The sequence below is a fragment of the Molothrus ater genome, chromosome 4 (genome assembly GCF_012460135.2).
Source record: "Molothrus ater isolate BHLD 08-10-18 breed brown headed cowbird chromosome 4, BPBGC_Mater_1.1, whole genome shotgun sequence".
In the NCBI taxonomy this organism is placed as follows: Eukaryota; Metazoa; Chordata; class Aves; order Passeriformes; family Icteridae; genus Molothrus; species Molothrus ater.
This window is the reverse complement of record NC_050481.2, coordinates 45,905,508-45,933,358: the sequence shown is the minus strand read 5'-3', so window position 1 is coordinate 45,933,358 and position 27,851 is coordinate 45,905,508. Positions and strand designations below refer to the sequence as shown.

Genomic DNA, 27,851 nt, shown 5'->3' with positions numbered 1-27,851 from the left:
ATAACTTGTCTGATTCTGCTGCCACCAACTTCATCCAGAAAAATTATATCATTCCCTAATTCTCAATATTTGTGTCTCTTGACTGTACCCATCTCTGTAATATGCATGCAGTCCCTCGGAAATGAAGAGTTCTGTTCTAGTATTGAAAATCAGGCATTTACAGTTATCTACTTTGAATCTTGTAATTATTATTAATGCTAGCCTGTTTTCTACTTCATTGGTCATGGGCAGAAGTCTGTAGGCATGCCCTAGTGTTTAGTTCAACTCAGCACATTTTATTTACCATTCAGAGGATTTTCCTCAAAATTTCATGGATTTGGACAAAGAAGGAAAGACTCTCCTGTCCCCTCAGTTTCTTGAGCCTGAACATCCCACTCGAAATTGTGAGGTCAAGCTGCCTCTGAACACCCCACCTTGCTTCCTTGCTGAACAAATACACACACTGCACTGCCCGGGCTTGTCTTGAGCCACATCTTTCCCTTCTCAAAAGAATTTAAATAATCTACTATCCAGCTTCCTCTTTTTTAAACCATGCCTGTTCCTGGTCTACCAGTTTTACTGCCTTTTCTATTTGTTCAATTTGTCTTATATAGGTTTGCCCCTTCTGGCCCATCTTCCCAAGTACTTTACATGATCCTGCATAATAATGATTTTGACATTTCTGCTTTTCCATTAGCTGTACCAAACATTCTTAGACTCACACATCTTGGAACAGTCCTTCTAGTAAATTGTTTTAATTAAAGTAGGTGATTCTTCAACATTTTACCCCATAACTACACTTCAGGCACTTTTTTCAAGATGGACCTGTCAGACATCTATTTAGACAGAGCATAATTTTCTCTAACAGCCTGGAAAATGTCATGAGACTGCTGACAATATCTTGGGACCTAGTGAGATGTGATCCTTGCCAAAAGCAAACTGAAAGCCAGAGAAAGGTTAAATGCTCAACCTGGAGAAAAATGAGTTAACATGATACACATCCTCATAAGAGAACTTGTTGAAGGACTTTCAGACATCTGATGTGGGCCCTGGAGAATCAGAACAATAAGTGAGTGAGCACAGTTATACTGGGGAAGACTGAAGGGTCTGCTAATACCTAGTGAGCAATCCCAAACCTGATCCTCTTGTGCCCCTACTCAGCCAATCAGCTGCCAATAAGAAAACAGAGCACCTTTGTTACTGTCACATCTAACGTGCATTGGTCCCTGTCCCAGGCGCTAGTCCGATGTTCAGAGCAGTGTCCCCACTCAGCATACCAATGTCCCCATGTCTCTTTGAAGGAGAAGGGCCATGCTGTGCTCTGTGCATGGCCTCACAGCTGGGGATGGAGTTACAATGAGCTCTTGTCTTCAGCCTTGCTGACACTGGGGCTGATTTCTTTCTTCAGACGAAAAGAGCTGGAATGCCTTCACACACGCAGCCTTCAGAGGAGGAAGGCTAAAGTGAGCTCAGAAACTGTTTCTAAAACAGGAAAACCCATTTTATTGCCAAACTGCAAAGTGGAACTGACTGATGTGAACTGTGAGTGCAAGCCTGAAGTACTGTGGAGCTCTGTCCTTCGTGTCCTCTACCATGCTGAGGTACTGGGAACTTCAGGCAGCTGTGAGTAGAAGATGATTACCAGGCAGCTCAGGTTTTCTACACAGCCCAGTGAAGGTGGCATCGGCAGGGTGTGATTGTTTCAGTCCACCTAGCAATGGATGGTGATAGAAGGCAAGACTCAGCACTGCAGATTGCAGCATCTAGAAGGCCTTTGATCTGTTACTGTCTCTTCACTGAGAGCATTACCCGTGCTCTAGTACCTTCACTGTGGTGCTGCTCAAGCTCAGGAGAGCAGAAGTTAGTAGGAATGAGGATCTCCTTGGGCCTGCCTGTCATCAGACACTGAGTGAGGAAAATTTACCATTGCCTGGGGTAGCAAGTTAAGGGGTATCCATTCACTGCCATTTTCTTTTTACTGCTTTTCTTTCACGGGTATAAAGATGTAGTCCTCCTCAGTGGAGAAGGAACATTTTGCCTGTGGGTTACAGACACACAGCCTGCCTTCTGCTCTTGCAGTGCTTCAGCACATGTTATACAGTCATTAACATCAGACCAAGCCTCAAAAAACATCTGGCCCTCACAACAGACTGCTGCAAGGTGAATGAGTTCAAAATGGCTTCAGCTAGAAAGAGGGAAACCTGTTATGCAAGAGTAGGAAATGAAGAGGAGTCCTGAAACTGTGCCTAGAGAAAAGCCCACCTGTTCTGCAGACCATCTTTCCCTGCCCTCCTGTAAAAGAGACACTGAACTGCTGCCAGAGTTAGGAGTACAATCAAGAGGAACTTATAGGACAAATCCTTCATTCCTTAAAACTGAGTGTCAGTTTCAAGTCTGTGATCCCAGCTTTGCATATTCACAGATTCACAGTGTCCTCATTTCATTCTTTCTGGAATGTCCTGGAAGCTGTAGGTATTACACCGTGCACACTGAGAGCTCAGTGACAGCTGATGTGGCTCTTGTTATCCTTGCTGAAACCCCAACACAGCTGCTTCCTGTGTGTGACAAATGGACTTCTTTCAGGCGGGGGTGGGGTTAAAAGAGGTGATTTGGAGATACTGGCCAACTGCACGAACTTTGCAACATCTGGGTAAAGTCAAACAATTCAGCTGGATTTGCCAAAGGAGAAGGGCTGTGCAGCTTGAGTGTTGCAGGAGGGGTATCTGCCTTCTGCAGGGTGGCTGAGCCTAAACTCCAGTTCAGCAAGCTCCTGTATCCCTGTAAGATTTTCCTTTCACTCCCTAAATGCCAGGTATGTTTACAAGATTGAAACAATTCAGCATCCTGTCCTCCTTCACAAGGGGAACTGCATGTCTATTTTGCCATGTACACATACCCATTTATAAAAGGGAGGTATTTAGAGTCAAGTCAGTGACAGAGCCTGGATTTAATTAAGATGTAAGTGCAATGAATCAAGCCAAAAGAAAGTATTGCCAGAAAATACAAATCTTTCCTCCCACTCCCCCTCAGCCAGAGGTTGCAATCTGTGGACTTACCGTGGCAGCCCCAGCCACATAACCCAGGACGGCGACCACTCACTGCTCTCAGCAGTCACTTGTGTGTCCTCAGCGGGTGGTAGGTGACCCTGCTCCTCCTGGGCTTCACATGCTCTCATCTCCAGGGCTTTGAGCACCACTGAGGAGTTGGTGTTCTTCAGCAGGGCGACGGCCTCACTCCGGCTGACTCCCGTCAGATCAATGCCGTTCACGTTCAGGAGGATGTCACCTGAGACCAATAAAATGGATGATAAAAAACCCTGCAAGTGTTTCCAGGATCCCCTATCCACCTCCACAAACAAATGAGTCAAATCCATGGCCAAGAACCAGCAGCCTGACGAGGTTTTTTGTTATTCCTATCGTTTAACAAAGCATATGCTAGTAAACATGCCACAGGCGTGAGGGGAGATTCCTGTACATGGAAACCTTGCGTGGCTGGACAGAGGATTTCTCCTGGTTTCTTTCCACCTTTCCACGTCATCTCCTGCATCTGCAGCTGAACAAACAGCTGGGGTCCTGCTGTACCAACAAGCTTTGGTACTGGTGCCTACTACTGGTCTGGGTCTCTGGAGTCCACTTCCAGCTAACAACATTTGTACTCAACCTAAGCTTGAAACCCCACAGCTCAGTGATGTTTTTTCTCCCAGCTCTCCCTTAGCAGAGGACTGCCACTCCAACTGGCTCTTCCTAGTTTGCTTTGTGGAGTAACATGTTGTTATTTTCATATTAATGCCTGTTTGAATGGCTGCAAGCCAAGCCATTTTTCTGTATGCCTTATTTATAATATAGGCACAGCAGCCACAGAGAAAAATGCAAAGATGACCTCAATTACTACAGGCAGAACAATAAAGACATCACTAATGTCATGCAAACTGCCTCAATGCCAAGTGCTCTGCAACCCTTCATAGCAGGCTGCCATGCCAGGGCTTTCCTGGGTGCACTCTATACTTGGCCTGGATGCTTCTCCAGGCAGAGATTTATCACTGGCAGTGCAGGCACTGCAAATGAGCATTAATCTCTTCTTGTTGTCTGTCCCCAATAAGAAGGACAACAGCCTTGATGAGCTGCTCTACATCAGAGACCTATGGTGCTATTATAACATCACATATTCATTTGTTTCTAATTTTATCAAATTAACTAGGCTGAGTTTTCCATGCTGTCTCATGATGAATATATTTTGGGAAGTGTATTCCATTGAGAGGCAGTCATCTCCCAGCAGAAGGAAAGGGGAAATCTGCTGTTTTGCTCCTGTTGTTGTGTTCTCACATAGGTTTCATTGAATAGGCACAAAGAGGGAGTTGCCATGTGTGCCAGTGCTGGGCACTGAGACCCAGGGCTCCTGGGGTCTGACTGGGTTGCAGCTATTCTGCCCCATTTTTGGGTACCTTCACTTCCCTTAAACTCAGGATTTCCCTCCAGCTTCCAGGCAGTGACTGGACTGAGGGAGAATATAGGGGATGAAGGGTAGGTGAGCTGTGTCATTGCTGGATGCAGGCTACTGAGGGATCTGGCTCTTGAGGATGTAACATCCCGAAACCTGAGAGTTTCATCTTTCCTCTGCTGCCCAGCTATTCCCACAAAACCAACTGATAAAATATGGTCCTCATCTTGCTCTAAAAGCTTATTCATGCAGAAGGGGAGAAACTATTAGCTTTATCATTCTGTGACATCAGTAGCTAAATGGGGTTAGGAAGCCAGTATTTCCAGACATGAGGCTGAGCCACAGGGCACTAATATGGTTTCATATATAATGGGAGTTTTGATCCTGTATATTTAATTCAAATTCATGAATGCAATGACAAATAAGCAAAAAAAAAAATTACTTTGAAAACACATGAAGGTTGCACAATGAATGTATCAAGAGTTAGGAGAATTTTCCTGTGAAAAGCTATTTATCTTTTTTTTCCTACCAGAATATTCCTATATCCTACTTCACAGAGATGATTACTGCTGCATATTATGCCTTTTCTGGTAGTTGACTTGAGATCCTTTAATCTGACATATCCCAAAATCTACAGGATTGCTGAAGATGTCAGAGTGTGAAGCGCTTTCACTATCCCGCAGTTTTCAAAAGAAACTCTTGATTTAAGGCAGGCTTTCAAAATCCCCCCTTTTTACCTGTTTTTATCCTGCTGTCTCTGCTGATCACTCCTCCAGGTTCCACACTTATCACATAGATAGGCAAATCCCATTCCCGGTTAGATGCTCCACCTGCCACAGTCATTCCCAGGGATTCCATGTGATCTTTCCGGACAGCCACCACCTTCTCATGACAGGTGACAGTGTGAAGAGTGTTCTGTGATGGAGAAAATAGCAACAACAAACACAGTTTGTGGGCATGGTGACCTCCCTGACAGTTTTGGCATTTTCTATCAAAACAAATATTCCTGGAAGTAACACCAAGACACTTCCCAGCCACCTGGCCTGATGGCCGGCAGGACTCCCTCCGGGGCTTAAGCATCTGCAGTCAGAGTTACCATCAAGATAACTGTGCTTTAATAGTTAAAGTCAAGCACTGCTGCAATGAAAACCAGAGTTGTTTTAGTCCTAAGGCTAACAGAAGAAGGTCCTTGAAAAGTAAATAAGGAATTTGATTTTAAAAGAAAAAAAAGTTCTTGATAATAATATCACTACTGGTCATCATATCTTTTACTATCAGGTTGTGCTTTGTATCTTGCTGCTTGCAGTCTGAGCATCATCTGTAGTTAGTGAGAAATAGTCCTCTTGGATTTGAGGAATGAAACCTTAGGGACATATTAGAAGAGACATATTTAATTTGATCTTCCAGATGTCTGTGTTTCTATGTAAGTTATGGGTGGAAATACACTTGAAGAATAAGTGTTTCTGTTCAGGAAAAGAGAAGGACATTTACAGTGAAGAGAGAGCAGTTTCCAGGGTGCTCTCAGTGCTTCTGCTTGAAGGGTCAATTTGGGACAGCCATCCCATATATTTCTGCCCCTGAGCAGGAAAAGTTTAATACACACAGCTGGTCATGCAATAGCTGGTGCATGAGTGAGGGTGCAACAAAGCCACAGGTGCCCTCAGGATGGAGAACCACTGCAATGCAAGCTCCAACTAAACCTCTGAACTGAATGTCATGTTTACCATGCACTCAGTTCTTACAGAAGAGTTTGAAAGGCAAATAAATCTGGATTTAAATGTTAATTGCTTTTCTCTCCTTAAGTATTTCCTAAGCAGTGCTCCTGACATCAACTCCTGACAATCCCAGCCCCTCTTGCAGGAACAGCATTATCCACTCCAGGCTCATATTTAATCGCATGCTTCTAAATACATTTCAAATGTATTTAAAAGACTCTTCTCATTCACAAATGTAACCTCACATTCGTAATATGCAAAAATAATCTATAAAACTCATTTAAAGCCACATTAATCTCTTAGTAATCTGACATCTCACAAAGACATTTTACATTGATTCCTGGGCCAGCAGCATGGAAAGCGGCGCAGATGAATCCACAATGCCGCCCTAAGTGACAATGATGGGACAAAGGAAGATTATGGCAAGAATTTTTTTATGGGAGTAAGGCAGACTATGTCTTTGATTTGTGCTTTTTTTTAAAGGTATGTTTGGGGGAACTAACTCCACATCAAGATTTCTGTGCTGCAATGTTAACAACAGAACACGGGACCTTCTAGAAGCTTAGCAAGGGATTTCTCTCTGCTTGAGCAGATGAACAGTAGCTGCCACAGAGCTCCAGAAACAAAAAGGCAAAGAGCCCGGTGGAAAGAAGAATTCTCTCAGTCTCTGAGAGAAAGCCAAGCACAGCTGTTTGGACATATTAGACGTGGTCCATGTAGAACATAGGCACTATGTCACAGTAATTTGGCTTAGGGCTTGCAAACAAACCTATCAATTTCTGAAGATTTTAAAACCTTCAGAAAATGTTCTCTTCCTGATAAATTTTATGTTCTGATCCAGATAATTTTAACCTTTCACCTTTGTCTTTAAGGTGTAAATATTTTAAACAGAGTAGTTCTATCTTTATGCATATTAAACTTAATGTTTCATCCATGTTTTGCAAAAATATCCTTTTTCCCTTGAAAATGAATGGCTTTCCATCAGGAAAAGGCCACTTTTTGAAACATGTGGGATAGGGGGCAACTAACTTTCCCAAAATTGTGATTTGAAATTTTGCAGCAAAACACGAAATTGGGATTCTATTTTTGGCTCTGAGTGAGAGCGCATCCTGTTACTTATGCAGCAAACATCTCAGACAACAAAAACATTAGAGCATTAACCGGTTTATCACTATTTTTTGAGGAATCAACACAGAGAGAAAAGATTTCAAAGTACTGCTTGGGAACAAATTGTCCTGCTACATTTCAATGAAGAATTATAGAAGTACCAGTACTTGTATGCTGAACCACAAAGAACCAATTTTCTTTTGAAGCTACTCTTTCCCATGTCATTTTTTTATATGGCTGCAGAGAGAAAGGATTTGGGGTGACTTGACTGAGAGGAAGGCAGTGATGAAAGGAAAGTAAAGCCTTTTTTAGTAAACACATGTAGAACTTGCTTGGAGGTATAATTGATAGCAAGTAAACCAGTTAAAAGGCAGTGTTTATCAGTGACTGCATTTCAGTGCATTCTCTTCTAAACAATTGTGCTTCTCTGTCATTTTGAAGCAACCTTGGAGGTCAGGAGAAGAAAAACATAACAGTTCATCTCCTCCTCTTTTTATTTTTTCCTCCTTTTCTGTATATTTATTAGAAAATAAATATTTACAGCAGATTATCACAACATCAAAGCCATGACACGTGTCTTGCAGGCAAAAAACATTGCTGTGTCTGTTTGGAAAATGTACCTTACCTGAAGGTTAACCTGCTCATTTGCTCAGGAAACATTGCCTGCTCCAGCAACATTTTCTTTGCCCTAAGTACTAGACAATTAATTTGAGAAATAAGAAAACAGTTCCAATTAAAAACAAGTGCTATTTAATTAATGGCACAGCTCCCAGTGACTTCAAAGGAATTGAATCAGGCCTGTTTATGTGTTACAGTCTGGCTTCACAACCTCAGCTGCACAACAAAGTGTTTGTGACATCTCTTCTCTGAATCCAGGCAGCAGCCAGAACAGTTTGGGCTGTGCTTCCTTTGTGCAATCTCTGTACAGAGGAACACAGATCCATGAGACCCTGGGCAGGACCAATCTCTTGGCACACCATACACCTGGCATACACCACCAGAGAAGGACATGGTCACAAGGGATCATCCTCTTCTTATCCAGAGCCTTGTGAGCAACACGGCTGGTCACCACTGGCCTAAAAGAGAGGCACCTCTGTGTCACCTCCCCGTGCTGTACAGATGGAGGTTGGCTATCCTGAGGCCAAGAGCTTGGCCCAAAGTGGCTCCTGAGCCACTGCATGAGCCAGATGGCTGCTGGAAGCTAGAGCTTATTCTTGATGCTGAATACAGCCACAGGTTGAGAGCAGATTTCAGCCCATGTAGACATACATGCTCTACAGTGAGAGCAGTTTCACTCAAAGAGAGCATTCCTGACCATCTAATATCACTTTCCCCAGTAAGCTTAGGGGACAAAAAAATGCCTTAAAATTAGCCAGAAATCAAAGCAGCTAACAATCCTCTATTAATCACATATAATAAAGCAATCCCACTGATAGCAGTAGGTAGCAGACTCATCAGACCACACACACATGGGAGACTCCCCTGACAGTGAGGCCCAACCAACAAGTATTACCTTGGTTTTTGGGCAGGAGCATGTCCTGCATTAGGACACTGTACAGGCCCTAGGCTTGCAAGCATTGCTCCTGCAGTTATGCCTACTTAAAATAAATAACATTTTAAAAATCTTTTAAAGCCAGTTTAAAAATCTTGAACTGCAAGTTATGTTCAGTTAAACCTTCAGCAAAATATCATGAAATATATAATGAAATATCATGATAATATCATGAAATATATTTCAACTGACACAGTCATGCCCTATAAAAGGGCAACTAACACTCCAGTAATGTTTGTATCAGACCAAAAGTCCACAGTGCCTGAAGCTCATTGTGTCTACTGGCTGTACTGATCTACTGATCTACTGCCAGAGCATTTTCTCTGATAGAAGCCCTCTACAACCTACACACAAAGCTAAAGGGAGGTAGGAACAGTTCAGAGTTTTCTTTTTTTGCCTGTGATCTTCCCTGGAAAGTGCCCAAATGGTGGCATTGGACAGAAGCCCACAGCAGTACACCCACTCATGTGCTTATGCAGTACTCATCTTTTGTGGAAAACTGGAAATCCCCCTAAAAGCTGAGGCCTATGCAAGAAGAGATGATTCATTAGTCTTTATAACACTTGCTCATTAGAGGACTGTTCATTGTGCCTTCAATCTCACAGCTACCCAAAATATTGTGGGACGTACCAAGAACTCACATCCAACATCTCTTGGTATAGGAAGAGAAAATGAGGATCTCAGGGCAGAGAGAGATAAGCTGTGTTCCCAAATAATCCCATCTGGTATCAATTAATTACTCAGACCAACATGGCAGAGTTAGCAGGTGCTTGGATCTTCCCTAGGAAGAATACAGTACCAACACAAGCTACTTGCTGTCCTACACATATCTTCCCAAGGAAATCATTGCTTCAGTAGAAAGTCATGCCTTGCAGATGCATCATTAGTTGGGCACTACTTGCTACTTGGTAGTAGCTACTGAATGCTGCCTGCTTTCTGTTTTAACTCCTGCTAATCTGGTCCCACCTAATAAGAGCTGTGATTGTGACTTTGTGGGAAAGGAAAACTAAAAATACGTAAATATACACTAGAGTTTTTAACACATAAAAACACTGAATAATGTAGCTTTAAAAGACCTGCAAAAATGGGCATATTTTAACATTTGTAAAATCCAGAGCTAGACTTGTCTCCTGGCTGACAGCTGTGCACCAGATATTTGGTCCAGAGGTCCCTTTAAGGACTCAACTGGCTATCCATCAAGCAGGATGAACTTAAGCCCTGCCTGCACACCTCCCCTATACACCCCTGGCACTGGTGGCCAGGGTCAAGCTTGCATGGGTTTGCATAAGTGGTGACACTCAGGGTGATTAATGTAAATTAGCCAGACATGTGGCTTCAAATTTAGTGAAATAAAAAAAAAATCAGTTCCTGCAAGGACATGCCTTCTCCTGTCTAAAGTGGAAACAATAACACTGAGCAAGCTCAGAAAACATATTTTCAAAACTCTAACTGCATTGGTTCCTACTTAAAACCTCCTATGTTTGAAGATGAGCATTTCTCTGCCTTAGGCAAAGAGAATACTGTGAGTGTAGATGCACTAAACACATACTCTGGCCAGGTACACAGGGACAGCTGGGGCACAGTGTGGTAACCACAGCCTGATCTGGGTGAGGTGGCTGCTCTGTGCTGTGTCCCTGGGCTGGGTGCTGCACACCAGCAGCCCTTGCAGAACCCACACCATGCAAGTTCCAGGTGCTGCCAGAGCAGAACAAACATGCTTTGGGTCTAAAGCTCCACAGAACATCCTTGTGCTCTCAGCAACCAGGGCATTTAAATAAATGAGCAACAGCCTAATGATGACCACAATTTTCAAGTAGGTTATGGGAATTTTTTCGGCCAGCATGTGAAAGCTTTTTGTCTGAAGACTATGCTACAGATGGAAAAACTTCAGAAAAAATTTTCTTTTTGTTGGAGTGCATTGTCCTCTGCAGATTCCCACTGCTGGTCAGAGCTGTGGCCGTAGCCAGACACTGTGTGCACATCAGCACCTGCCCCAGCACTGCCCACTGCCTTCTCCTTCCCTCCCCATGCCAGGCAGAGTCAGAGCAGAACCAGTGGGTAAATAATGAGCAGCACAGCCTTTGTGTTTCCATTGCCAAGTGAGACGAGCTTTTTCTGGTGACAGAAGCCAGAGAAAGCCCCCTTAGACACGCACCCCCAGCTGCCCCCCATTCCCCGCCCCACGGACGGCAGACACACCACAGGAGCGCCCTCACCTTGCCGGGCTGGTTTCTCTCGGCCGGACAGGGCTGGGAGCCGCCGGCGCTGGAAGCCCAGCCCGTCTCCTGCAGGAGGTCCGGGGTCTGCTGCCGGCTCTGCCGCGACACCACCAAGTGAACCTGCTTCTCGCTGGCCTGCGGGGGGAGCACACTGTGAATCCCACGGCCCCGGCACAGCAAACCCTCCACCTCAGCCCCAGAGTGTCTGGGAAATGCAGGAACCACTTAAACGTTGGGTGGATTTCCCATTAATGAGGTTGCTATGACATAAAGCAGTAGCATCAGTTCAGGTCAATGAAGTTCATAAAAGTTTACTGCCAGCTACTTAATATTTCTCTTGAAAATTTGGTGTTAACTCTAAAAAATCCTTCCTACCTGCCCCAAAATTGGCTGAAAGCAGTGATCCACCACAGTGAGTTCTGATCAGCTCTCTTCTACACCAGTGTATACCACTGCAAAGCAATAGTATACACAGGTGTATACCACTGCAATTCACCCGCCACGGCAGAGAGACAGGCAGGCTACCAGAGCTGTAGCTGCCCAATGGATGGGAAAGCTGAAAAAGCTACAATCAACCCTGAAACCAGGGATGTGCTTAGGCCTTGCCCAGTGGGAGTGGGGAATAAACAATGTAATTAAGTCCACCTGTATGCAGTGAGCAAGACAAATGTAAGGAAACTTAAAGAAAGGGAGAAAAGGTATTTTCTTTGTGAAATAAAATCCTACTGCAGCAGAGCACAGAGAGGGTGGGCATAAGCAAGCACACAGGGTAATGAAGTTTAGGATGGGAAAGCAGCTCACAAACTCTCACTCTAGGAAGAGCAGTTTCAAAGCAAATAACCCAAGCTCAAAGAACTTCTAGGCCTTTTTTCAAAAGGCAGTCAGTATACTTGTGTGCCTGAGAGATGCTCCAATGATACTTCTGAGGTTATGTTTGTTATTTTTAAGGGGCTCTGTGTGTGTTTGCCTGATATTAGTGTTAATTCTGTGTACAAGTGGGGCTTTTTTCTATCATTGAATCATCACTGTTTCCCCAGAAGAAAATGGCTTCATTTGCTCCTCAGTGAGGCTCGTATGAATCTGTTCAAAACAACAGTGATGCAAAGATAAAGCTGAGAGGGAGTGGGTTTTACCCAGATAAATCATAGATGCCTGTCATAAACAAATATACTAAACTAAAACGAAGAACAGTGTACCAATAGCCTCAGTGCTATAGAAGCATACTCAGAAGATGTAAAAAATTAATCCTCTAATCTCCTTCTCTCTAGGCTAAAGACCTTGCTCTTTTGCCAGGAAGGAGGGGCTCTTAATGACCAGTCTGCAGAGGCACTCCTGCCTGCTGGCTCTCAGGTTAGACTGAAGGAACTGCTCAGTATCCAACGTGAAGTCCTCACAAACACATCTGGAGCCTGATGCCCTGGGGCTGCAGCCGCAATGCTTGGTGGCACCACAGCCTTGGGGGCTGCAGCTGCAGTGCTTGGTGGCACCACAGCCCTGGGGCTGCAGACCTCCTGGCTGGCTTGCTAGCACTGCTCACTGGGGAGAAGCTCCAAGGAAAGCTGGCATTGAAAAAGTAGCTGAAAACCAAACACAGATCCAGTTGCACTATTGAAATCAAATCTCCCACAGACAATTAATAGAAGCCAGAGGAAGCTTCTGGGAATTCTGTTTTTATAGCTTTGTTTGTCCTTTCTGGAGTTGAATTCAATAGCTGTAGCTGAGAGTTAAAAAGAGCTTTGGAAAAATGTCATTTTAGTTAAGAAAAAGCAACCTACCTCTCCTAAACCTCCAACTTCAAGCTTGAAATAAACATGTTCAAGCCATGCTATTTTCAGTGAAGTAAAAAATGTGCATGTCTTTGTTACTTTCCCAATATCTTGGGGGGATGCTATTTTTTTTTACTAGAAACTCAAATATTCACAGCTTCATAACATATAATTTAGTGCGTACACACATATTTCAAAACAACTTTCTAGGCATTTTTAACAGATCTGGTTTTATGGAATATTAATTCATGGACTCTGGACTCAACTGGTACCCAAAAGCAGAATTCTGTGTGTTGGGAGAAAGGAAACCACCCTGGTCCCTAGTTTGTAATATGATTGAGGTGGAACAGAACAACATGAGATTAAACCTCCCAAGGGCACGTGGCCCGATGAAAATACTGTTTTCTCTAAAATGAACAGTTTCAACTTAACACAACTTCTTTTTAAAATTTATCTGCTGCCACATGGTAAGCCTCAAAGCTGGTTATTTAGAGAAAGGTTGTAAAACATGATTAATTCTCAAAGAACAACTAGCAAAAGTTCAACTAGAGTCTCTGTTGCAATGGCACATTTGTCTACGGGCCAGTCAAGCTGAGTAGTTTCTCAGAAGTCAGAGTGGTTTAGAAAGTTATCCAAACAACAAGAACAGCTTTTGTATTTACATACATATGAAAACCCATTAACGTTTCTACCCAATAGATTATTTATTGCTGATTCATTCTGATCTCTTCCCTCTCTCTTACCAGTGGCTTTTCCCACAATTCTTTCTCTGTATTTTATGCTGAAGTGAAAATTAAAGAGAGGAGGTGAGCTTTGATGCCAAGTGCAAGTAAGAGCTGAAACACTCTGCTAGAATTAAAATCTGTTAGAGCCAAGGCAAATCAAGTAGGAAGGCAGAGACACAAGGGAAACTTCTGAGCATCTTAGAAAGAGGCAGCAGGGCTGCTCTTGGCAGAAGCTGCCCCATGTCTCACTGGGATGATGGAGCACAGATATGCTCCACATCACAACCTGCTTGTCAGAGGCAGTTGTTGGGTAGAAAAGCTGCTCCTCTGTCCCTAGCAGCTGCTCTGAACTGTGGGGGGAAGGCAGGTGAGGAGGAGGGTGAACATCTGGGCTCAGTAAAGTCTGACTCAGCCCATGTAGCTTGGCTTGATGTGCTCATATGGGCACCCCATATCTGTTACCTTGCACCTTTTCTTGTCACTCTCATGGAAAACAGATGTGGAATGTCTTGTTACTTAGATTCAAAGTGCCACTTCTGACACAAGGCCATGGCTTAAGATGATGTGACAAACAGGAGGCAGCAAATTCCCGAGTGTTATGATGTGTGCACATTCCTAATTAGCACTTATACATTTTCTTCATTTCAGCTCTTGTGACAGAGCTTAGAGCTTATAAACAGCCAGACAATCAGATTAGCAACTGCTTCGCATATGCTATTGAATGGTTTCTCTAGGTCTCAATTCTCTCAATTATTCATTATTTAAAAGTCAAAAATAATCAGATTACTCAGAAATCTGACAGTCTTCCTGCTGTGCTGGGTTTAACAAGCCACTGCACCTTTTAGTAAATGTTCTGTTTTTAAAGAAACTGATGGTGTATTTGTAGCTTTCACCACCATAAATTAGAAGACCTCAATGCACAGCAAGAGGCATGCTGAGCTCTCAACAGGCAGGAAGGATGCTGTTGAGAAATCAGAGGACACAGTGAAATAGCCCTTCGTGTAAGAAGCAAATGCAAAACACCTGTGGCTTCAGTATAAAGGTTTTTCTCTGGCATAACATAGAAACAGGAAAGGCAAATGATAATTGATGAAAAACATAACCAAAAAGACACAGGTTCTAGGAATTTTGAATTAGATAAATGTGATTCGTAGAGCTCACATCAATGCAATATAATCCTGTCTATTTGGAAACCTGAATTTCCCCTTTGATAGGCTTGTTTAAATTCCCAAGGATTGGTGTGCGTTTCAAGCATTATTGTAATTAACATCCACTCTTTGGAGACCAATAAGGGCTTTGGTTGCACTTTTAAACACTTGAATGTGAATACTCTTGTTAGTAATTTTTTCCGTTCCATCTCGTGTGTTTTTTGCTTATGAAGCACTGATGCCTTGTTTTGTAGCCATAAAGAACTGTTCCAAGAATAATAGTTTTTTAGAAAATTTTTCATTCCAGACTTGTTGCCCTCAGAGAATTTAAACCTTCCCCCTTCTGCCTTCTGTTCCCAGTTAGTGAGCTACATAAGGCAATCCAGAAAGAAGCTGGACCAGAATTTCAACAACTGGCATTATGTAAGGGGATGACATTTTCTTCACCTATGCTATAAACTTCACAATAAAAGTTGGCTACAACCAACTGTGAATCTATGATAACACAGAAATACTTTCCACAAAATGCATGGATTTGACTGTTTGTTTCAGTCTGACTGATATTACCCTGATTATACCCATCAGAAAGAAGAAGCTGGCCTGATTTGACATCTTGTTACTGAAGCCCATGCATTTCTTCAATATGTGAACAGTCTACATGCCTCCAAATGAAATTCAAAATTGCGCAAGTATAATAACAGCTATAAATATGAGATAAAAGCAACAAAAGATTCTTGGCTTTGCTTTTTATGTTGAGTTTTATAAAAACATAGTCTGTAAACAAAAAACCCAAATTGGTTCTGGAGGGAAAATTAGGCAGAAGCTGACCAATTTTGCAGCTGAGAAAGGCATGGGTTTTTTTCATCTAACAGTTCTGTGTTAGCACCCTGTTTAGTATTCCATGTGAGTCTAAACAGAGATTAATAACTACAGATCCATTTTTCCAAAACATCTGGATTTCCATATACTGGATTTAGGTAAGAAATATCTGCAAGGTGCTGACTACCTTATAGTGGTAGTCCACTGCCTTAGGCTACTCTGGTTTGCTCCAGGGCTGAACGAGAGAGCACAGTGACTCCTGAGCCAGAGGAGTCAGGATTCTGCAGGAACCAGTGCTGCCAGGGTGGATGCCTTCTAGCAGCTGGCATCACTCTGGTGATGATCAGAGTATACAGATGTTTGCACTGATCTATATTTTCCAAAACCTGATGGTAGCAGGTGCCTCTGTGGGAGTCCATGCTCATGCTCACACTAATCCCCACAGTAAAACCAAGGAGCTTTGACAGGAGTAAATTCCCCTCCAATCTTGACTCCTTCCCTCTTCCAAATACACAGACTCAGTGTCAGGCCCCTGCTTTGCCATGTATGGTGAAAAACCACTGCTTGTTTTTTGCCCAGCTCAAACCCCATGGTCAGAGTGGGGAGGACAAACCTGTATGAGCTGCGCTGCGCTCTCGGGGCTGCCGTAGCGGTGGTCGTGCCCGTTGATGGCCAGCACGCGGTCGTTCTCCTGCAGCTGCCCGTCCCGCGCCGCCATGCCGCCCTCCAGCAGGTTGAAAATAAACACCCCTGGCTCATCGGCCTTGCGGACCAGCTTTATTCCCAGCTGCTCATCCGGACTGCTCTTGTTCAGCACTACATGGAAGCTGTCATCCCGGTTGCAGTGAGCATCGAGGGAAAGCCCGCTGTTGCGGCACCGGTACCTCTGCTCTCGCAGCACCGTCAGTCGCAGCACGTGGCACGGCTGCTTCAGGATTGACAGGGCATAGTTGTGAGGCACATTTTTGATGTCCATGCCATTTACCTGGAATAGAGAAGTGTAAATCAGCAGCAGAAAGATGGTCTGTTCTGAGTTGGCACTGAGGAGGGCAGATCTAGATACACAGATGTCTTCAAATGAAGTGACGTGTGCTATTTCGAACTGTGTCACACACGAGGCCAAGTTTGTGGTGCAGAACAATCTTCCCCGCAAGGAAAGGATGTGCTGCACAGACAGTTTCTGTCCTTTTCTTCCCCTCACTCCCTGATAGTCTCCAGACATACATGCTAGTTTTCATCTTTCTTATTGCTCTTTCCCAAGCTTCAATATCCTTCCATATATCTTAGTTTTATTCCATAGGCTTCTGATTTCAAATTGTCTTGCAAGCCTTTCCTTTCACTCCCACTGTTTTCCTGCTGTTTCTTTTCTTCTTTATCTCCCAGCTGTTCTAGGTACAGTAAAAAAAAATTTTCTTCACTAATGAATCTCTAACTACAAAGAAGGAAAGAGCCTCAAGTAGAAGTTTAAATGCCTTAGATATTTACTAACAATTATGCTGATTTATCACACTAGAGAATCATACTTTCCTTTTTTTCCTCAGAGTTTTTCAGGTTAGATTTAATTCAGATGAGAATAAAACTGTATAACTACCACTTTTTAAATTTGGATGAGGAAAAGAAAGAGGAAAAAAGAGTTTCCAGTCAATCCCATCATGTTCATATGTGTAAGAGTGAGTAGGCATTGCACTTTATATTGCTAAATGAAAACCAGTTGCAACATTGTATTTTATCACTGGCTAGAAAACCTGAATCAGACAAGATATTTCCATGTAGCTTTACATTGCACAGGTTGAACCATTTAAGTATTAAGAAACATCTCCAAAATGTAAGAGAAATACTCCCCAGCACGGACAAAAGCATTTGGCTGGTGTTTGCTTTTGCAGACTTCCTATGTGGGAACAATGGAGCTGTTCTGCTGCAGTCTGATGGGGAGGACTGCACCCAGAGAGACAGCTCAACTAGCTTTAAGTTGCTACCTTGGGTACCACAAACAGCATGAGCTGCACCAGGATGGGGCTGAAATTCACAGGAATCCTTGGTAAATCCTGGGCAGTCAGCCATGGCTGGGAAGAGCCAGGATGGGCCCATCCGTGCCACAGTCACAGCTTCATTGTGCAGTTTGGATGTGCCCTGCAGGAACAGCTTTGTCTTAGTGGTGCCATTAACTCTGCTGCTCTGTGCTGGCACCAGGACAAAAAGGCTCCCTGAAACACATAGCTGGATGTGCATGCTATGCAGCTGCTGCTGGGAACCACCATCCAGAAGCATTTTTATTCACTGTTAGAGTGAAGTATGCCCACATTTTGATCCCTTTCCAAAGGGAAATCCCTTTGGCCAAGTCTGTCTGACATAAAGCAGAAAGCATGGCACAACCTTGGCATGCCTCAAGTGTCCTCAGCTACCACTGGGGTCAGCAAAAGCTAGGAGATCATGGGGCCTTGTGGGTGGTGCTCTGAACTTCAGAACAGCTTTCTGCAACTTTGCAAATCTCATCGTGATCGACTTCAACCATCTCATTCTTTGTCAGGCTATTTTAATCTCCTACCTCCACAGTACTGTACCTTTAGTATCATGTCTCCAGGCAGCAATCTTCCATCTCTGGCAATCACCCCATCTCGATAAATATGCTGTATAATAATGTGAACCAAAGGGGTCTCACTGCCTCCCACGATCCTAATGGCCAGACTTTCATGCGGATCGCTGCGGCTGATCTTAATGCAGGTAATCTCCCCATCTGGAATCAGGTGGTACAGCCTGGGAAAACCTGGAAATGCATATTCTAAGGTATTTATTTGACAACACAGCTTTGCTTTGTTGAAACATGCACTGCACAACCTCAAGTACCTGCCAGTTAGTCAAGCTAGGTTTTATGCATGTATATGATTCATACCAAGTGGGAAGAAAAGGATAGGTAAGCTTGCTGAATGGACTTGAAGGGAACTTTCTACAATTAATATATTCAAACTTCCTTTTTCCCCCACAAAATACAGCCTTAAACCCTTGATGTAACCTGGACAGATGAAATGTACTTAGAGTTATACACATAAATATTTTGAGGGAATCATGTACATTTTTGGTCACCAGAGACACCTCAGAACCAGGCCACTGTTTCTTGCTGGCCCTAGAACAGATGGGCATGGGTACCTCAGCAAACATCCATCGCTGCTGGGCTGGGTTGTAAACCCTATCTCACTGGTAGCATCCCAGGCTGCTGTGTTTTCTCCATTTTTGGTGTCACAGTGGAGGACAGGGCTCTTGTCTTGTGACATCCAAGGAAGCCTTTAATTTATCTTTAGCTACCAGAAAGGCAACAAAGCAAAGGTTTGGACAAACCAAAGCACACAGTAGTTTTCCTACCAGACCACTCTCCTTTCATCACTGCTTGAACTCTAGGAAGTAGGAATGAGTGACTCTAACTGTGATGTGTCAACTAAAACCACAGTATGCTCAAAGTACCTGGAGGGAAAGATCTCTGCTGGCCCTGGCAATCTGGCTGTGGGGAGGAGGGACTAAGGGTGGATCCTTTTTGTATTTAAAAGGCACTGGATTAGGGTATCGTCTTCCAAACCCTACTTTTCAACTGGCATGTCTGATTTCACAGCATGTCACTAATACTTTCTTTCCTTCCAGGTCAATTCAAAATTTTAATCCATATTCAGCAGTGAGTAAAGTTGAAGTAAAAGCAGCAGTGCGTTTTCCAGCACAGGCACAGCAGCCTTCAATTATTTTGAATTCCCCAAAGCTGAGAGAAAGCATTTAAACTTTTTGCATGTGAATCCAATCCAGTGGTTATATGACAAACCTGTAAGTCAAAAAATTAACTGCTAATATTTTTTTCAATAACCTATTTTAGAAATGAAAGTATGAGTGTTAATAAATAGTAGTTAAGTGAAAAATGAAACTTTATAGACCAGAATCTGAAATAGAATTAATATTTGCTACTACAGAATTAGCAGGCAACAAACCAGCAAGGCACCAAAACCTTTTGAGAGAGCACAGGGGGAAAAAAAGAACAGGAAAAATATATTGAGAAACACCACGTTGCATCCCTTACCACTTCTTTGATCATATGCTCTTCAGGGTGGGAAGCTGTCCTCCTCCACGTCTGTAAAAAGCACCTACCAGTAGCACAGACTTGACAGGCAATAAAAGTCTGTCTAGATAACTTCACAGTCTTCACCAACCTAATACTCAACCATTTCTTCTTGTAATAGCAGTTTCTGTGCTAGTACAGGTTTACTTCCGTTTTGCAGGCAACTTTAATATTTCAGGAATGGAAGGTGCTTAAATTCCCCCATGCTCCTCTGTTTTCTAAATGCTATTTGCTCAGCTTGTAATTTGCTCAGTTCTCTCTAGCCTGAAGGGTGATTCACATGATCTAAATCTAGGCCTCAGATGCACAGTTTGGTGATCTACTTGCTCTGACTTCCTTTGTAGTGCACAGGCACCCAAAGAGATATATTCCCATGCTAAATCGCCCCTGCAGGTGCCAAATCTCCACTGCTGTGTAAGAAAAGTGGCAATTAACTCTGGCATCTCAGTGGGGTGCTTAAAGTCAGACAATACAAATACTCCTCAAAAATCACCAATGGCCTGATCCCTGCATGCACATTTCAGTGTGGCTATAACAGTTATGTGTTAAGGGTTATGTGTAAGGGTTATGTGTAAAAATACACATGAAAATCCAGACACCTAGATCTTCCCTGCATGCAAATAAATTAATATACATGTATATATTGCAGACAACAAAACAGTGCTATAATAGACCTATTATGATGACTCAGTTCTCATCCTAAGAAACTATGCTTTTTGACACTGATGCTCATTTTTCCATAGCCCATTGTGAAAACCCTTCTAAAGGAATTATTCAGTTGTATTTCTTGTCCATGGAGAATTGTAGACTGAGCAAGCTATTGACACTCTTATGTTATTTCAACCTGCAATTATCCCAGAGCAAAATCAGGGCAATGTGGCAGTGAACAAGTCTCTACTCTTGTACAAGACTTACCTACATCTTTACATATGTATAAACATAAATAGGTTTCTTTGCATTTTAAACAATGCCTTATCTGGTTTGTTAAGTCTTGCACTGGTACTTGGATGACTTTCAATACAGTTTTATGCAGATTTTTTAGAGGAATTTTTGATGTCTAATTTCCTTCTGAAATGTGCAGTCTACAACAACCCAAATCTTTCCAAGACGTTTTTCTTTTGCCAGTCTGCAAGTCTCTAATGCCACCCTTCCATAGTTAGCAGGCTGTACTGCCTCACTTCCTGTCTTAATTTGATTTGTGTTATCAAATATACACAATAAACAGAAATATTTTCTCCTCAATGAGCTAAGCAACTAAATAATTCCTTTATGAACCATTAATTTCTGCTCTCTTAATTGAAGACTTGCCTGTTCTTTTCATCCCAGACATTTGTATTCTCAACAACCTCGACTGTCATAAGTAAAAGGTCAATTTTGATAAACTAACCTATTTAACTAATGCCTATTTTGATAAACTAACAGTAAGTGTGGCAATCTAAATATATAAAGTACACAAATACACTTTTTTAAAATAATAAGAAGAAAATTCATAATTGCTTTTTCACCAAAAAGTCTGCATACATTGTGTGCAGTTTGATGAAAACTTACCATGCATATTTCATGATGATGCCATGTCTAGAAAGCAATGTCTTCAAATTGAATTATTAATGCATAGACCATACCCAGAAAAGGTGGACCCTGGTTTAGAACATGGTTGCATACAATGACTGGGGGCTTAGGAGCCCAACTGAAGGAACTCCAACTGAGTTGAGGGCTTGTACCTTTCAGACATATATACATCCTGTTGTGAGGCTGGAGTATCAGTTTTCACAGACTCCATTTTCCAGCCCTTACACTCTTATTTAAAATTCCCCATTTTCTTTGGTCAGGTTTTCCAGAGCAGGAAAACCCAGGAGTATTGCATACCTTTCTTTACCATTTTATATTTCCAGTCCTTAAATATTGAAGAGCTGCTGAATCTAGAAAGAAGGAAACTTTCTGTCTTGTTTTTGGTGATTCTTCCAGGTTTTCCCACAGAATGTTGTGTTTTTGTCACGGGGGGTTGTATGGAGCATTCTGAATCTGTTAATATAATAAAATGTCACCTGCATTCAGAAAAACTGTGTGGCTTCTTTTGTCAAGCAGTATTCTCTTAATATTAGTGTGCAATGTTATCAATACTTTCACACATTACTTTATGGTAAACAACACAGGAGAGACCAACTTTGCCCAGTGAACTCCATTTATCTGGCACAATGTGGGACACTGAGCATTTGTTACTTAGTGGTCGTGACAGAGAATTACAAAAATTAGTAAGCTTACTATTTTTCCCCACAGTTTATAATATTTAATGGTAGCATTCTTCCAGTGCTCAGGTTTCTGCTGACTTCTGTGCACATCATGCTCCTTCCAACAGTGCTGCCATGAGGGTAGCTTCTGCCTTCATTCTCAGGACTCAGTGTGACAATGTGCAATGTTTGCTGTGACTCTGGGGTCCAAATTAATCAAAGCTCACTGTAAAGAAAACTTGTATCTGTGGTTGCAAGTCCTCATTTAGATCAGGCAGCCTGAGTAATGTGCCAGCTCACCCCCACAAACAGGACCATCTGCAGCAGCACACATTCATCCTTCCCAGCATCTGGACACCAGAATTTAAATTAAGCTTGTGTAACCTAGTCTTGGAAAATTAATGTGTCTGTAAGTATCACATGCCCTTGTGCTGGTGGGGAGCTTTAATCTGCAAATTTTCCTTCCCAATAGATTTTCATTTATAATGCATTCTCCCAAAGGTTTGCCATCATTTTGATTTTATGCCTTCCATTAATTCCCCAGTGATGCTTCTCCAATGGAGGAACAGGTAGAAGGTGATGCCAGTTCTAATCTCTCTTCTTGCTTCTGGACATTCCTCTCACCAAAGGAATCCCAAAAGAGCTAAAATGAAACTGTTGCTGAGTTGACTGTGTATCTAAAGAGTTGTGACTCTCAAATACAGCAGGCAAATTCATCAATCTGCAGTAGAGGAAGTGCTACAGAGACAATCTCTTTCTTCGGGAAATTGCCTGGCTCTTCGTTCCAGAGCAGAGTACTTTGAACCAGTTCTGTAACAGCTGCTTTGGGAAATCAGAATGGCAGCTGAATCAAATCTGAGAAAAATAGGAACAGTGTGGGATTTCTGTGAGGTGCAGCCTTCCTGAGACAGAGGTTGGGCTGCACTGTCTTGTCCTGGGGCTGGATAAACCACTTTTTTTTCTGCATACAGGGAGCCTTAATGCCATGAAATGGTTGATACCATCTGTGTTTCACTTACCTTCTTTTTCTTCACGTGTTTTTCCAAACACTGAAGTATTTATGTCATCTATCTATCTATCTATCTATCTATCTATCTATCTATCTATCTATCTATCTATCTATCTATCATACATATGTATGTGTATATATATCTCTCAAAAATAACAGGGGTTCACACTGAACAGTGCCAGAGGAGCCAACAGTGCTTGTTCTGTGTTCTGTGGTTCTGCCAGTGCCTGCTGGGGCTGCCTTGGTCTTGACTGCTGCAAAGCAATGCCAGATGGTAGAACTGCATCCACTATGAGACTGAGTTTGACTTTGAAAAACATTTGCCATCCTCAAGCAATCCTATATTAAATTTCTTTTACAATGACTTGACTGCAAAATGAAATCAATTAAAGCTTTTGGAAGTCAAAAACACAGTTCTTTTACTTGAAAACTGTAAGGAAGTTTTTTAAATTGTATCTGCAAATTCTTTGCTCCTAAAACATTAGCTGGTTCACAATTTGTATTTGTAGATCAGTTTGAGTACATATATATCTATAGTCCTTCTTGGAACTGAATTTAAGGTGTGAAGCCAACCTAAGAGCACAGTGATACAAATAAGCATAGCAAAGCTGGAGCACTCTTTGTTTGGAAATATTTTATCACTTAAGTAGATTGTCAAGGTCATTTACACTAGTAGATCTAATCAGAAAATATTACATCTTAAATGCATCAGTGCCTTAAGCATGTCCCTGTCACCTTCCCTCACATCTCAGAGTGAAACTCTTTCTTTTAAACTTTCTAAACGTCTGCTTCAGACCTGGAAAGCTATTTGTACCTGTAAATGCTGTTAATGAAATTGCTCTCAGATAAATATCACAAGCTTGGGTGCTGCCTACAGACAAATATGTCTTTGCACGGGATTTTAGAAATAACAAAGTATTAAAAATAAGAAAATCTTTACAGCTCCTTCACCCTAAATATTTTCTCATTAGTGTTTGTGCTTTTCATTCACCTCTAACATTTTCTTTGGTTTGGACATTTAACAACTCTCTGCTGAAAATGCCACAAAAACAGAGAAAGAAAGCCTGAATCATTTAAATCCAAAATGAGCACATATAACATTGTTTAAACAAATTCATATTTTTTTATAAGGTATAAGATAGCATTGGACTGTAACTATTTCTCTGCTGTAATTATAACAGAAACACATTTGATATTATACACCATATGATGCAATGTCCCTGGGTGTCAGTTTTTTCCAAAACCAGTTCTAGATTCAGCTTCAAGTTAAGAAGAATTTGAATGTTTTTTCTCCCTCATCAGAAACCATTATTTTGTCTTGTACCCTCACAGTCATATTGCAACTGAGCACTGGCTCAACCAACATAGCAGCTTCAGATTAAATGCACCCCCACACCCTTAATGAAAGGTTGCTGAAGGCTAATACATGGCTACTTGTTGTGGTGTTCATTCTCAGAGCTCCTTTGACCAAAATACAGGCAAAACAGATTAAACAGAGACATGTGAATTAAGATGAGGATATTCTGAAAACTGGAATCAGATGAATTATACATTGAGCTTTGCCAGATGATCTCACCTCTCCTTTATCAAGGAGAGGTTATCAGCAAGAAGGGGCTTATTCACTCTGTGAGGCTGGTATAGTCTCAGCTTTATTCTGCTCATGGACTGACCAAACCTGGTGAGGAAAGTGGTCACCAGAGAGTTGATGAAGTGCTGCCTCATCTCCTGGGGCAATGAGTCACGGCTCAGTTCTTTTCTCAGATGGTCCCAGACACAAACCTGTGAAACTTTGGGAAAGGCAGCAGCACCTTTCCCACTGGATGTGGGGACCTCTGAAGTGAGGAACCACCTCATTCACTCCCACAGGAGCACCCCCAATCCCAGGAGAGTGGTGTGGCAATGGTGAGACAGATACACAGGGCTCCCTTTTCTTCAATACGTGTGACTCTCAGTGAGCACAGGGCAGAGCATACAGCAGCTATCCCTAAAGACTGACCAACAGCTCTGATCAGAAGTCTAGCTGCAGACTGCTCAGAGCAGCTGAGGTTTAAAAAAAATAAATAAAAGAAGAAAACATACAGAACTGGAGAAGAAAACCGGCCCCCAGCTGGCAGGATGATGATAACTGCTACAGAAAGAAGTACATTCATTCCCTCCTCGGAGAAGAAACAGAGAAAGCCTTTGAGATGCCATTACACAAAGCACCTGTTGCAAAGGACTGAATTGCAATCTTTGTTCAAGTTGTACTTCTTCAAGTTACTTGCTTGCATTTTTTAAAGATCAATTTCCAGAACTGTGTAATCAAAAGGCATTCTTTGCAAATGTAATTAATAAAGTAATTTAGGTACCCAGCTTCTGTGATCTCATACTTAAGAGTAACTGCTTATTAAGTAATTATATGCCTACCTGGTTTTTCCAGTGCAGCAGAATACATTTGGAAGTTTACAGGCGTGCTGGGTGCAGAGGAATGAAACCACAAGCAGAGCCAAGGAGACACTGACAATCCTGACACTGTCAGTGGGGCCCTGGAGTGATTGCCATTATACATCCCTTACAGAGACAACTATGATTTTCACTTGCTGGGAATGTAAAGGCCAGTGACATCTTCACACCTTTCTGCTAACTTCTGCTAACATCTGGACTGCACTGGGCTACTGGATAGGTGCTGTTGACATCCAGATTATTTGCACACCCTGGACATGAAACCAAGAATTCAGTGGAACTATTGTGTATATATGTGTAGCTATATGTGTAGGTAGAAAGTGGTCTGTATGTCATCCTGAAGGGATGTCTTTTGAAAAAATATGAACTTGAGGCATGGAGAATTTCACTTCTTCTAAAAAAAGGCAAGCTTTTGCTCACAGTGAATTGAAGTGTTACTATAGAACGAGAAATCTATCTGCCTGCTCAGAGATATAAACAACTTGTAAAATTTTACTTGGGAAAAAAAGAGTATTATTTTTAATAATAAAAATTATTTAAAATTATTTTAAAATATAGTAAAATTATTCATGATGTTTCCAGGTCAAGGAGTATATTCCCATCCCTTTTATGGAGAAGGTTCACAATTTTGAATTACCAGGTTTTATTTTGGCTCTGTCAGCAAGTATGTGAAGTAGGAGAGTAAGTACCACAGTAACATAGTGAAACTCTCCTGAAAGAATGAGCAAATAAAGCAGAAGAATATTGAACATGGTTCTCCAATTCACCACTATTCACAATGGCATCACAATGATGCTTGAAACTAGCATTTGGCAGCCTTTTGTGCTTATTTTGTGTGTGTTTCAATGAGAACTTGAATACAGAGCAAAAGGAAGTTGGGTATTTTGTATTCTTAAAGCCTGCATTCTGAACATTTGATCTGGGAAGAGACATGAGGTGCTGAGGCATCAAGCAAAGGAATAATAAGGTGAGTAGAGACCTTGATTAAGACATTGATTACCACTCTATCATCACTTCCTCTTGATGCATGAATGCCATTGTTGGTTTCATAATTATGGTCCAAACTGATTAGTAACATTTGCTTATTGCTTTGAGAATGCCAAATGTTGTTACTACCTCCCAGACCCCTCATCCCTGACATACATCAGACAAACTTGCCTCTCCCTGCTGCTTAAGAGCAGAGCATTCTTACCTCATCACCTGCTTGGCTGAGGTAATAAAGGAGCCCACAGAAATGCAGAATAATTACAGTACTTTGCACTTCCATACCACCCTCCCACTGGGAATTTCCAGTGCTTCATAAACATTAGCCAAAACTCATTAAGTTCTTCTAAAGTATGATTACTGTGATCCATTTGCTTTAGAGGGACAGGCACGTGCCCATGGAGAGACTTGAACAAAATTACAGAGCAAATCAATGACAGCTCCAGTAACAGATCCCAGATGCCCAGATCCCACATCCCATGGGCTAGATCCTGGGCTGGCTACAGCATGCAGGCTGTTACCAGAACAGCCCTACGTGAGGTCCCACACACCCCAGCAATATTGCCTGCCAGTCAGTAACATCTTTTGAAAGAAGAAAATAAGGAAAGATTGTGTTTTCTGGTTTGTTTGTTTGTTTTAATCACGCACAGCCCACCACATGAAAGGCACGTCAGTCATGGATCTCCAGCTCCCACGTGGACAGGGCTCCCTACCCCCTTTTGAGTGATACCACAAGATGAACAAAACATTACCTTCCTCTCCAGCAGCAGAGTTTCCAACAGTCTCCCTTTCCCGGTCAGTCTGGTTGGAAACAGCACTTCCACTTTTTGTCCTTCGAAGAACACTGAACGCTTTGTTTATTTTTTTAAAAGATCTGCTTCTTATAGTGGAACGTTCAAAGTGTCGAGCTGCAACAGCAGGAAAAAACCAAATCAGTACAGTTCAGCAGTTCTGCTCTAGAACCACAGCATTTCTGCAGCCCCTGGCATATGATGGGATGTAACATCAACATCAGGGCTGCCTGTACTTCACCTTTGACCCTGAGTCTGCTGATACTTCAAGGCTGCACCCACCTGAATCTGGGTACAATCACCCTACCTCAGTCCCACACCCTCGAATTGCCTCCTTCCTGTCTGTTTTGCTAATCAAATGGAAAAATCTCCTGTGAGTGTGGTAGCTTTGGAAAGAATAATCCTCCATCAAGACAGAATTACCAGAAATTCTGTGAAAAATACATATTTTCTCAGCTATACATGTTCGACCAAAAAAAGATGGAAGTCATTAAAAACTCTTCTTGACAAAATCCATACTACTACTTCTGTCTCAAAACCTTGCAATGCTTCTAAAGCCACCAATGATTGCCAACTGTTCCATGTCAAAAAATTCAGATATTATCATCAGGTGGGAGGGATCAAAACCTCACATATTCTGACTCGGGTACAGCAATACAAAAGAAAAGTCATAATACTTTCAAAACATGTCACTCTTTTCCATCCTGCTAAAGATATCTTCATGGTTGTGGCTGTTCTGTCTGTTCCAGCTCTGCATGCTCGCCAAATATTGTAATCTAATAATACAACATTCCCTCAAACCAGACTGTGGCCTCTACACTCAATAAAACTGACAGA

General features: G+C 42.2%; 1 protein-coding gene across 2 annotated transcripts in view; it reads right to left on the bottom strand.

Moving 5' to 3' along the window:
- The window catches only part of LNX1 (ligand of numb-protein X 1), a 65,091-nt gene that overhangs the window by 4,545 nt on the left and 32,695 nt on the right, over positions 1-27,851 (bottom strand). For both annotated transcript variants that reach the window (XM_036382490.2, XM_036382489.2), the window contains exons 3-8: positions 26,976-27,131; positions 18,029-18,231; positions 16,081-16,452; positions 11,007-11,144; positions 5,154-5,331; positions 3,036-3,264 (exon numbers count right to left, since the gene is read on the bottom strand). In XM_036382490.2, coding sequence (XP_036238383.1) covers positions 3,036-3,264; positions 5,154-5,331; positions 11,007-11,144; positions 16,081-16,452; positions 18,029-18,231; positions 26,976-27,131 — 1,276 coding nt within the window. The remainder of the gene's footprint in view (positions 1-3,035; positions 3,265-5,153; positions 5,332-11,006; positions 11,145-16,080; positions 16,453-18,028; positions 18,232-26,975; positions 27,132-27,851) is intronic.